The sequence below is a fragment of the Hypanus sabinus genome, chromosome 9 (assembly GCF_030144855.1).
Source record: "Hypanus sabinus isolate sHypSab1 chromosome 9, sHypSab1.hap1, whole genome shotgun sequence".
Classification (NCBI taxonomy): Eukaryota; Metazoa; Chordata; class Chondrichthyes; order Myliobatiformes; family Dasyatidae; genus Hypanus; species Hypanus sabinus.
In genome coordinates this window covers 2,044,214-2,057,093 of record NC_082714.1, presented here as the reverse complement: position 1 = coordinate 2,057,093, position 12,880 = coordinate 2,044,214, and the positions used below count along the sequence as shown (strand labels likewise).

Here is a 12,880-nt window from a genome sequence, read left to right as displayed (position 1 = left end):
CATGGACTTCTGTTCCAGAGAGGGCTCTTCACCTTTTTGTCCATCTACACTAACCCCATTTCCCCTCAGGACCATCTCCTATGACTTGCCTTTACAGTGTGTGTCTAAATGCTAGTAATTGTATCCAATTCCACCACCTCCTCTGACACTGACCTCCCAAGATTTGATTTATTTTTATTTTAGGGATACAGCATGGAATAGGCCCTTTCATCTCGATGAGTCACACCACCAACAACCCACCAATTCAACCCGAGCCTAATCACAGGACAATTCACAATGAATACACGGTGTATCAGAAGGATAGGCAGGTAGGTAGAGAGGGTAGCATGGCCTTAATGGTAAGAAATGATATTAAATCATTAGAAAGAGTTGACATAGAATCGGAAGGAACAGGATCTTTATGGGTTGAGCTAAGAAATCTCAGGGGTAAAAGGACCCTGATGACAGTTATCTACAGGCCTCCAAACAGCTGCAGTGATGTGGACTACAAATTACAACAGGAAATAGAAAAGGCTTGCCAGAAGGGCAGTGTTATGATAATTGTGGGGGATTTTAACATGCGAGTGGATTGGGAAAATCAGGTCAGCACTGGATCTCAAGAGAGAATTTGTAGAATGACTATGAGATGACTTTTTAGAACAGCTTGTTGTTGAGCCCACGAGGGGATCAGAGGTACTGGATTGGATATTGTGTGATGACCCAGAGGTGATTTGACAGGTGAAAGTGAAGGAACCCTTAGGAGGCAGTGATCACAACATGACTGAGTTCACTGTGAAATTTGAGAAAGAGAAGCCGAAATCCGATGTGTCAGTATTTCAACAGAGTAAACAACATTACAGTAGCATGAGAGAAGAACTGGCCAAAGTTGACTGGAAAGGGACACTAGCGGGAAGGACGGCAGAGCAGCAATGGCTGGAGTTTATGCGAGAAGTGAGGAAGGTGCAAGACAGATATATTCCAGAAAAGAAGGAATTTTCAAAAGGAAAAAAGGATGCAATCGTGGCTGACAAGAGACGTCAAAGCCAAAGAAAAAGCAAAGGAAGCAAAAATTAGTGGGAAGACAGAGGATTGGGAAGTTTTTAAAAGCTTACAAAAGGAAACTAAGAAGGTCATTAAGAGGGAAAAGATGAACTATGAAAGGAAGCTGGCAAATAATATCAAAGAGGATACTAAAAGCATTTTCAAGTATATAAAGAGTAAAAGACAGGTGAGAGTAGATATAGGACCGATAGAAAATGATGCTGAAGAAATTGTAATGGGAGATAAGGAGATGGCAGAGGAACTGAAAGAGTATTTTGCATCAGTCTTTACTGAGGAAGACATCAGCAATATACCAGACATTCAAGGGTGTCAGGGAAGAGAAATATGCGCAGTCACAATTACTACAGAGAAAGTACTCAGGAAGCTGAATAGTCTAAGGGTAGATAAATCTCCAGGGCCAGATGGAATGCACCCTCGTGTTCTGAAGGAAGTAGCTGTGGAGATTGTGGGGGCATTAGCAATGATCTTTCGAAAGTTGATAGATTCTGGCCTGGTTCCAGAGGACTGGAAGATTGCAAATGTCACTCCGCTATTTAAGAAGGGGGCAAGGAAGCAAAAAGGAAATTATAGACCTGTCAGCTTGACATAAGTGGTTGTGAAGCTGTTGGAGTCGATTGTCAAGGATGAGGTTACGGAGTACTTGAAGGCACATGACAAGATAGGCAGAACTCAGCATGGTTTCCTTAAAGGAAAATCCTGCCTGACAAACCTAGTGCAATTGTTTGAGGAAATTACAAGCAGGGTAGACAAAGGAGATGCAGTAGACATGGTGTACTTAGATTTTCAGAAGGCCTTTGACAAGATACCACACATGAGGCTGCTTAGCAAGATGAGAGCCCATGGAATTACATGGAAGTTACTAGTGTGGGTGGAGCATTGGCTGGTCAGCAGAAAACAGAGAGTGGGAATAAAGGGATCCTATTTTGGCTGGCTGCCAGTTACCAGTGGAGTTCCACAGGGGTCGGTGTTGGGATCATTTCTTTTTACGATGTATGTCAATGATTTGGACTATGGTATTAAGGGATTTGTGGCTAAATTTGCCAATGATACAAAGTTAGGTGGAGGAGCAGGTAATGTTGAGGAAGCAGAGAGCCTGCAGAGAGACTTAGATAGTTCAGGGGAACGGGCAAAGAAGTGGCAAATGAATTACAATGTCAGAAAGTGTACGGTCATGCACTTTGGTAGAAGAAATAAATAGGCAGACTATTACTATTACTGTACTTCAATGCAAGAAGCATCAGGAACAAAGATGATGAACTGAGAGCTTGGATACATACATGGAATTATGATGTAGTGGCCATTACAGAGACTTGGCTGGCACCAGGGCAGAAACGGATTCTCAATATTCATGGATTTGAGTGCTTTAAAAGGGATAGAGATGGGGGGAGAAAGGGGAGGAGGGGTGGCATTACTGGTCAGGGATATTATTACAGCTACAGACAGGGTGGGTAATGTAGCAGGATCCTCTTTTGAGTCAGTATGGGTGGAAATCAGGAACAGGAAGGGAGCACTTACTCTACTGGGGGTATTCTATAGGCCCCCTGGTAGCAGCAGAGATAGCGAGGAGCAGATTGGGAGGCAGATTTTGGAAAGGTGCAAAAATAACTGGGTTATTATCATGGGTGACTTTAACTTCCCTAATATTGATTGACACCTGATTAGTTCCAAGGGTTTAGATGGGGCAGAGTTTGTTAAGTGTGTCCAGGATGGATTCCTGTCACAGTATGTTGACAGGCTGACTAGGGGGAATGCCATACTAGATCTAGTATTAGGTAATGAAACGGGTCAGGTCACAGATCTCTCAGTGGGTGAGCATCTGGGGGACAGTGATCACCGCTCCCTGACCTTTAGCATTATCATGGAAAGGGATAGAATCAGAGAGAGGACAGGAAAAGTTTTAATTGGGGAAGGGCAAATTATGAGGCTATAAGGCTAGAAATTGCGGGTGTGAATTGGGATGATGTTTCTGCAGGGAAATGTACTATGGACATGTGGTTGATATTTAGGGATCTCTTGCAGGGTGTTAAGGATAAATTTTTCCCGGTGAGGAAGATAAAGAATGGTAGGGTGAATGAACCATGGGTGACAAGTGAAGTGGAAAATCTAGTCAGGTGGAAGAAGGCAGCATACATGAGGTTTAGGGAGCAAGGATGAGATGGGTCTATTGAGGAATATAGGGTAGCAAGAAAGGAGCTTAAGAAGGGGCTGAGAAGAGCGAGAAGGGGACATGAGAAGGTCTTGGTGAGTAGGGTAAAGGAAAACCCCAAGGCATTCTTCAATTATGTGAAAAACAAAAGGATGACAAGAGTGAAGGTAGGACCGATTAGAGATAAAGGTGGGAAGATGTGCCTGGAGGCTGTGGAAGTGAGTGAGATCCTCGATGAATACTTCTCTTTGGTATTCACCAATGAGAGGGAACTTGATGACGGTGAGGTTGATGTTCTGGAACATGTTGATATTAAGGGAGAGGAGGTGTTGGAGTTGTTAAAATACATTAGGACAGATAAGTCCTCGAGTCCTGATGGAATATTCCCCAGGCTGCTCCACGAGGTGAGGGAAAAGATTGCTGAGCCTCTGGCTAGAATCTTTATGTCCTTGTTGTCCAGGGGAATGGTACCGGAGGATTGGAGGGAGGCGAATGTTGTCCACTTGTTCAAAAAAGGTAGTAGGGATAGTCTGGGTAATTATAGATCAGTGAGCCTTACATCTGCGGTGGGAAACATGTTGGAAAAGATTCTTAGATAGGATCTATGGGCATTTAGAGAATCATGGTCTGATCGGGGACAGCCAGCATGACTTTGTGAGGGGCAGTTCATGTCTAACAAGCCTGATAGAATTATTTGAGGTGGTGACCAGGCATATAGATGAGGGTAGTGTAGTGGATGTGATCTAAATGGATTTTAGTAAGGCATTTGACAAGGTTCCACATGGTAGGCTTATTCAGAAAGTTAGAAGGCATGGGATCCAGGGAAGTTTGGCCAGGTGGATTCAGAATTGGCTTGCCTGCAGAAGGTAGAGGGTCGTGGTGGAGGGAGTGCATTCAGATTGGAGGGTTGTGACTAGTGGTGTCCCACAAGGATCGGTTCTGGAACCTCTACTTTTTGTGATTTTTATTAACAACCTGGATGTGGGGGTGGAAGGGTGGGTTGGCAAGTTTGCAGACGACACAAAGGCTGGTGGTGTTGTAGATAGTGTAGAGGATTGTCGAAGATTGCAGAGAGACATTGATAGGATGCAGAAGTGGGCTGAGAAGTGGCAGATGGAGTTCAACCTGGAGAAGTGTGAGGTGGTACACTTTGGAAGGACAAACTCCAAATCAGAGTACAAAGTAAATGGCAGGATACTTGGTAGTGGGGAGGAGCAGAGGGATCTGGAGGTATATGTCCATAGATCCCTGAAAGTTGCCTCACAGGTAGATAGGGTAGTTAAGAAAGCTTATGGGGTGTTAGCTTTCATAAGTCGAGGGATAGAGTTTAAGAGACGCGATGTAATGATGCAGCTCTATAAAACTCCAGTTAGGCCACACTTGGAGTACCGTGTCCAGTTTTGGTCACCTCACTATAGGAAGGATGTGGAAGCATTGGGAAGGGTACAGAGGAGATTTACCAGAATGCTGCCTGGTTTAGAGAGTATGGATTATGATCAGAGATTAAGGGAGCTAGGTCTTTACTCTTTGGAGAGGAGGATGAGAGGAGACATGATAGAGGTGTACAAGATATTAAGAGGAATAGACAGAGTGAACAGCCAGCGCCTCTTCCTCAGGGCACCACTGCTCAGTACAAGAGGACGTGGCTTTAAGGTAAGGGATGGGAAGTTCAAGGGGGATATTGGAGGAAGGTTTTTCACTCAGAGAGTGGTTGGTGCGTGGAATGCACTGCCTGAGTCAGTGGTGGAGGCAGATACACTAGTGAAGTTTAAGAGACTTCTGGATAGGTATATGAAGGAATTTAAGGTGTGTGGGGGGGGGGGGGGGTTATATGGGAGGCCGGGGTTGAGGGTCGGCACAACATTGTGGGCCAAAGGGCCTGTAATGTGCTGTATTATTCTTATGTTGTTATGTTCTTATTATTTAAATGGGGAGAGAATTCAAAGTTCTGAGATGCAACGGGACTTGGGAGTCCTCGTGCAGGATACCCTTAAGGTTAACCTCCAGGTTGAGTCAGTGGTGAAGAAGGCGAATGCAATGTTGGCATTCATTTCTAGAGGAATAGAGTATAGGAGCAGGGATGTGATGTTGAGGCTCTATAAGGCTCTGGTAAGACCTCACTTGGAATACTGTGTGTGGTTTTGGGCTCCTTATTTAAGAAAGGATGGGCTGACATTGGAGAGGGTTCAGAGAAGATTCACTAGAATGATTCCGGGAATGAGAGGGTTAACATATGAGGAACGTTTGACCGCTCTTGGTTTGTACTCCTTGGAGTTTAGAAGAGTGAGGGGGGACCTCATAGAAACATTTCGAATGGTGAAAGGCACAGACAGAGTGGATGTGGCAAAGTTGTTTCCCATGGTGGGGGAGTCTGGTACGAGAGGATGTGACTTGAGGATTGAAGGGCGCCCATTCAGAACAGAGATGCGAAAAAAATTTTTTAGCCAGAGGGTGGTGAATCTATGGAATTTGTTGCCACGGGTAGCAGTGGAGGCCAAGTCATTGGGTGTATTTAAGGCAGAGATTGATAGGTATCTGAGTAGTCAGGGCATCAAAAGTTATGGTGAGAAGGTGGGGAAATGAGACTAAAGGGGAGATTGGATCAGCTCATGATGAAATGGCGGAGCAGACTCGATGGGCCGAATGGGCGACTTCTGCTCCTTTGTCTTATGGAATAATTAACCTACTAACCAGTACGTGTTTGGGGTGTGGGAGGAAAGTGGAGCGTTGGAAGGAAAACAACCTAAAACCTGCCTTCCAGAGGGCGTTGGAGTTGAACCCCGAACAGTCATGCCCCAAGCTCTAATAGTGTTGTGCTAACTACTGTGCTACCGTGGCACCCCACTCTATGTAAAAAAAACACCCCTCAGGCTCAGTCAGCCAAACTTCCACTCACCTTCAACTTGTTTGCTCTTGTTTTTAGTAGCCCTAACACGAGAAGATTTTGGCTGTCTACCCTACCCATACCCCTCCGAACCGCATTGACCTCTTTTAGGCCATCCCCCTTCCCAAGCCCACTTCACTACAGGGTACCAAACCCACTCTATCCCAATTCAGTTCTGATTTATCTGCCACCTGCACCTTGAAATGCTTGTGAAATCCCTTGTGTTAACAACCAACACACCCAAGGATGAGCTGCAGCAGCCCCGACCCCCTTCCCTCACCAACATAGCACACCCACGGTGCTCAGAACACAAGCAGCAACAATAACATCAAAAATAAGCATCTTTCTCACCCTTGCACCCACCTACCCACTCACCTACTCAGACAGACCTCCAACCCCAGGACAGATAACCCCTTGGCCTCCAGTCCTTGGCCCCAGACTTGCAGACAACAGGTTTCCAAAGTTGGACGTTAACCCCAGGACTCGCCGATGTCGTTTGACCTTCAGGCCTTGACTCGTGGACACACATGGGTCTCTGACCCCGGTGATCCTGAGCTGAGATGCTCCAGCAGGCCGTTACTCCACTCCACCAGCTGCAGTGTCCAGTGAGCCCCCCAGCCCAGAGTCCAAACCTGACACAAATGTTACCCGACAGAAGTCGATCTCAGCTCTGCACTGTTCTGTCCACCCACAGCTCACACTTTTCTGGGCACAGTAAGGACTGGATTCCCACCCGCACAGAACACAGAGCACTGCAGCACAGGAATAGGCCTCTAGCCCACAATGTTGTGCCAAACCAAATAAAATTAGTAATCAAATGGTCAACCTAACTCTGCTGACACATTTTCCTCATATTCAGTGCCTATCTAAATGTCTTTTACAAGTCTCTAATGTTTCTGCCTCGACCACCACCCCAGGCACCCACCACTGTGTAAAAATCTTACCCCTTGCCCCACAGGCCAACAACACCCTTACCTTGCCCCTTGCCCCACAGCCCAGCAAAACCCTTATGTTGGTCCTTGTCCCACAGCCTGGCAACAACCTTACCTTGGTTAAGTCTTTGATTATGATCCCAGCCTCTAGGTCGGACTGGTCATCCTCAATGTATTCATTGTTCTGGAAAGCCTCTGGATCCTCTTCCTCACTGTTGACCTTGATGTAGGTGGATTTTGGTGACTTGAGCCAGTAAGAGGGCTGTGGAAACATAAATAGGTCATCAATAAGACCATAAGATGTAGGAACAGAATTAGGCCGTAGGGGCATGTTTGGCACAACTTTGTGGGCCTAAGGGCTTGTATTGTGCTGTAGGTTTTCTATTTTTCTATTGCGCATTGAGACTGCTCCAACATTACATTATGGCAAATTTATCACTGTGTTCAACCCCATTCTCCTGCATTCTCCCTGTAACCTTTGGGGCACCATAGTGGTACAGTGGTTAGTACAACATTTAGGTTGTTGGAATTTGGAGTTCAATTCCAACACTGTCTGGACGTCCCTTCCTGAGTTTCCTCAGGCAATCCGGTTTCAAATCCAGGAAGGTTTAAATTAATTTGTCAGGGGGATGAGAACCAGAATGATAGGGCTGAGGATGAGGTGATTGGAGTACAAATCAATTCAGTGTGTAGTGAGATTGTCAGGGGCAAAACTGCAGTCAGTGGGATGAATTGAAGTGTAACTTGGGAACAGAATCAAACAGGGTGGTGAATACAGGACAGAAGGTGTTATATTTGAATGCATGCAGAAAACAGAATAAGGTAGATGATGTTGTGCAATTAGAGATTGGAAGGTATGACATGAACACCACTGAGTGGTGGCTAAAGAGGATTATAGTTGGGAGCTTACAAACAAGGATGCACACTGTATCAAAAGGACAGGGAGGTAGGCAGAGGGGGTGGGGTGGCTCTGTTGGTAAAAATGAAATCAAATCCTTAGAAAGAGGTGACATAGCACCAGAAGATGTAGAACCCTTGTGGGTAGAGTTAAGAAATTACAAGGGTAATTCCGACCCTGATCAGAATTATATGTAGGCTTCTGAACAGTAGTCAGGATATGAGCTACAAATTACAATGGGAATTATAAAAGGCATATCAAAGAGCAATGTTGCAATAGTTATGGGGGATTTCAATATGCAGATAGATTGGGAAAATTAGGTTGGTACTGAATCCCTAGAGAGAATTTGTAGGGAGCTTAAGGTGAAGAATCCCTAAGGAAGCAGTGATCATAATATGATAGAACTCACCCTGCAATTTGAGAGGGAGGAAAAGTCAGATGGATCAGTATTACAGTGGAGTAAAGGAAATTACAGAGGCATGAGAGAGGAGCTGGCCAAATTTGATTAAGAGGGGACATTAGCAAGGATGATGGCACAGCATCAGTGGCTGGAGTTTCAAGGGACAATTTGGAAGGTGCAGGATAGATACATCCCAAAGTTGAAGAAGTATCCTAAGAGGAGGACAAGGCTAGTGTGGCTGACAGGGGAAGTCAAAGACATGATAAAAGGAAAAGAGAGGGCATATAATATAGTAAAAGTTAGTGGTAAATTAGAGGATTGGGAAGCTTTTAAAAACCTACAGAAGGCAACTTAAAAAGTCATAAGGAGAGAAAAGATGAAATATGAAGGGAAGTTAGTAATAATTTAAATGAGGATATCAGAAAGGTTTTAATAATATATAAATAATGAAAGAGGCGAGAGTGGATATTGGACCACTGGAAAAAGATGCTGGAGAGGTAGTAATGGGGAACAAGAAAATAGCAGATGAACTGAATAAGTAATTTGCATTAATCTTACTCTGGAAGACACTAACACTATGCTGGAAATTTGAGAGTCTCAGGAGGTAGAAGAGAGTGTTGTTGCTATTGCTAAGGAGAAGGTGCTTGGGAAAATGAAAGGCCTGAAGGTAGATAAGTACCTGGACAACACTCCAGGGTTCTAAAAGAAGTTGAAGAATTGTGGAGGCATTAGTAATGATCTTTCGAGAATTAATAGATTCTGGAATGGTTCCAGAGGACTGGAAAATTGCAGTTGTCACTCCACACTTTAAGAAGGCAAGGAAGCAGAAGAAAGGAAATTATAGGCCAGTTAGCCAGACTTCAATGGTTGGAAAGATGTTGGAGCCCATTTTTAAGGATGAGGTTTTGGGGTACTTAGAGGTACATGATAAAATAGGCCAAAGTCAGAGGGGATTTCACTCAACTTCACTTGCTCCATCATTGAACTGTTCCCCACAATCTATGGATTCACTTTCAAGGAATCTTCACCTCATGTTCTCAATATTTATTGCTGATTTATTTATTATTATTAGTTATTTTTCCCCTTTTTATATTTGTACAGTTTGTTGTCTGCCTTGTTGGTGCAGTCTTTCATCGATTCTATTATGGTTATTAGACTGATTGAGTATTCCTGCAAGAAAAATAAATCTCAGGTTATATATGGTGACATACATGTACTTTGAACTTTGAAGGTTTCCTCAAGGGGAAATCTTGCCTGACAAATCTGTTGGAATTCTTTAAGGAAATAGCAGGCAGAATAGACAAAGCAGAGTCAGTGGATGTTGTTTACTTGGATTTTCAGAAGGCATTATAAAAGTTGCTGCACATGAGGCTGCTTAGTATGATAACAGCCCATGGAATTACAGTAAAGATACTAGAATGGATAGAAGATTGTCTGACTGGCAGGAGGCAAAGAGTGGGAATAAAGGAGACCTTAATTGGGCCTGCTTCTTTTCACCTTTTACGTGAATGATATGTATGATGGAATTGATGGCATTGTGGCCAGCATCTGTCATTAAGGACTCTTATCACCAGGAAAAACCCTCATCTCATTACTACTATCAAGGAGAAGGTTCAGGAGCCTGAAGACACACACTCAATGTTTTATGAACAGCTCCCCCACTCTCCCCCCGCCATCAGATTTCTGAATGAACAATGAACCCACTACAGTATTTTTCTTTTTTTCCTCTCTTTTTTGCATATAGGTTTTTTACTAGTTTTTTTATTATGTATTGCATTGTCTGGCTGGAGTGCAGTGACATCAGCACTGGACGGCCAAGTGAAGGTTTCTGAGTTCGAATCCAGTCGGGCTGCTCCCAGGCACGTCATCAGTGCCGGCTTGAGTGTCGAGCTTGCAAACTGGTCTTGTAAGAAAAATACAACTCCGCTGTGAGAAGGACGTGGGGGACCACTCACAGAATCTCTCCTCCAAGACAACCACTTGGAAAAAAAAAGCAGTCGCCGAGGCTCTGGCAGAGTTTGGCATACAAAAAAAAATTGTACTCCTGCTGCAAAACAACAAATTTCATGACATATGCCAGTGACATTAAACCCGACCAGCTGCAATTTCAGTGTAATTCAAGGCATTGGTGCAACTTACCAATAAGAAAAAGTACCAGACTTCTGGTACTCCATATTCCCCCGGGAACACGGCCTCCACATACCAAGTGACCAAACTATACAAGATACAGTCAATGATCAATACACCCATCGCATCAGAAAGGGTGAAACTGTCATCCACGTTCACTGGCTGGTTAATGTTCACCCACTGGATACCCGTTCCTTTAAACAAACACAAGAAATCAGCAACGGGACCTTTAGTGATTATTGAATTAGTGTGGCTTTCCACTCTCACACTTCTGTCTTCTGCTCCATGAACAGGCTCCCTCATTGCCCAAGATCACAATTATTTATTAGCTCTATAAACCCTAGTTAGACCACACTTGGAATATTGTGTTCAGCTCTGGCTGCCTCTCAATTATTTGTTTAGAGATCCAGTGTGGAACTTGAGCCTTCCAGCCAGGGATCTGCACCAGCCAGCAACCCCCACAGGACAATTTATAATGACCAATTAACATAGTAATCGGTTTGACTTTGGGCTGTGGGAGAAAACCAGAGCACCTGGAAAAAATCCATGCATTCACAGGGCGAACGCAAGGAATGTGGTAACTTTAGAGCAGGTGCGGAAGAGATTACCAGAATGCTGGAGAGCACGGAGAGGCTAACCAGGATGTCAGAGAGCAAGTCTGAGTGAGCCAGGGCTTTTCTCTTTGGAGTGAAGGAAGGTGAGAGGTGACAATAGAGGTTTAAAGATGATAAGAGGCCTGCATCAAGTGGACAGCCAGAGATTTTATCCCCTAAGGTGAACTTTTGATCACTGGTGGGATCGCTCTGCTGCCGGAGAGGGGAGACTGCCTTTTGATCGCTGGTGGGATCGCTCTGCTGCCGGAGAGGGGAGACTGCCTTATGATCGCTGGTGGGATCGCTCTGCTGCCGGAGAGGGGAGACTGCCTTTTGATCACTGGTAGGATCACTCTGCTACTGGAGATGGGAGACTGCCTTTTGATCGCTGGTTGGATTACTCTGCTACGGAGAGGGGAGACTGCCTTTTGATCGCTGCTGAGATTTCTCTGCTGTCGGAGAGGGGAATCAGACAATGCTTTCCAAATAGTGTAAACCTGTCTCTGAGAATCCCCTCCAATAATGACTGCAGATGACAAGTGTTGGATTGACCTTGCATTGGGGATGTCTTGGGTTTAAGTGTCTGCAGTGTGCTGTAATGTTCTCTGTTATATTTCTGTACCGAACGTAGAAGAGTACAATAAGGAAAATCCTTCAGTGCGCGATGCATGTGCCGACAGCAATAACAAATTATAACATAGTCCGTGTGACTCCATTCCCTGCCCATTTATACGGTCTGTGCGACTGTTTCCTGCCCATATGCGAATCCATTCCCTGCCTGTTCACGCAGTCTGTGCGACTGTTTCCTGCCTGTGCGTGACTCCATTCCCTGCCCGTTCACGCAGTCTATGCGACTGTTTCCTGCCCACATGCGAATCCATCCCTGCCCGTTCACGCAGTCTGTGTGACTGTTTCCTGCCCACATGCGAATCCATTCCCTGCCCCGTTCACGCAGTCTATGTGACTGTTTCCTGCCCACATGCGAATCCATTCCCTGCCCCGTTCACGCAGTCTATGCGACTGTTTCCTGCCCACATGCGAATCCATTCCCTGCCCGTTCACGCAGTCTGTGCGACTGTTTCCTGCCCACATGCGAATCCATTCCCTGCCCCGTTCACACAGTCTATGCGACTGTTTCCTGCCCACATGCGAATCCATTCCCTGCCCGTTCACGCAGTCTATGTGACTGTTTCCTGCCCACATGCGAATCCATTCCCTGCCCATTCACGCAGTCTATGCCACTGTTTCCTGCCCACATGCGAATCCATTCCCTGCCCCGTTCACGCAGTCTATGTGACTGTTTCCTGCCCACATGCGAATCCATTCCCTGCCCCGTTCACGCAGTCTATGCGACTGTTTCCTGCCCACATGCGAATCCATTCCCTGCCCGTTCACGCAGTCTGTGCGACTGTTTCCTGCCCACATGCGAATCCATTCCCTGCCCCGTTCACGCAGTCTATGTGACTGTTTCCTGCCCACATGCGAATCCATTCCCTGCCCGTTCACGCAGTCTATGTGACTGTTTCCTGCCCACATGCGAATCCATTCCCTGCCCGTTCACGCAGTCTATGCGACTGTTTCCTGCCCACATGCGAATCCATTCCCTGCCCGTTCACACAGTCTATGTGACTGTTTCCTGCCCACATGCAAATCCATTCCCTGCCCATTCACGCAGTCTATGCGACTGTTTCCTGCCCACATGCGAATCCATTCCCTGCCCATTCACGCAGTCTATGCCACTGTTTCCTGCCCACATGCGAATCCATTCCCTGCCCGTTCACGCAGTCTATGCCACTGTTTCCTGCCCACATGCGGTCCACGCAACTCTGTTCCTGAGTTGTTCATGTGCACGACTAAAC

The 12,880-nt window shown here is 45.6% G+C and overlaps 1 protein-coding gene across 4 annotated transcripts in view; it reads right to left on the bottom strand.

Annotated features, from left to right (window-relative positions):
- The window catches only part of abca3b (ATP-binding cassette, sub-family A (ABC1), member 3b), a 235,319-nt gene that overhangs the window by 180,237 nt on the left and 42,202 nt on the right, over positions 1-12,880 (bottom strand). For all 4 annotated transcript variants that reach the window (XM_059978838.1, XM_059978841.1, XM_059978840.1 and 1 more), the window contains exons 10-11: positions 10,441-10,622; positions 7,119-7,265 (exon numbers count right to left, since the gene is read on the bottom strand). In XM_059978838.1, the coding sequence (XP_059834821.1) occupies positions 7,119-7,265; positions 10,441-10,622 (329 nt within the window). The remainder of the gene's footprint in view (positions 1-7,118; positions 7,266-10,440; positions 10,623-12,880) is intronic.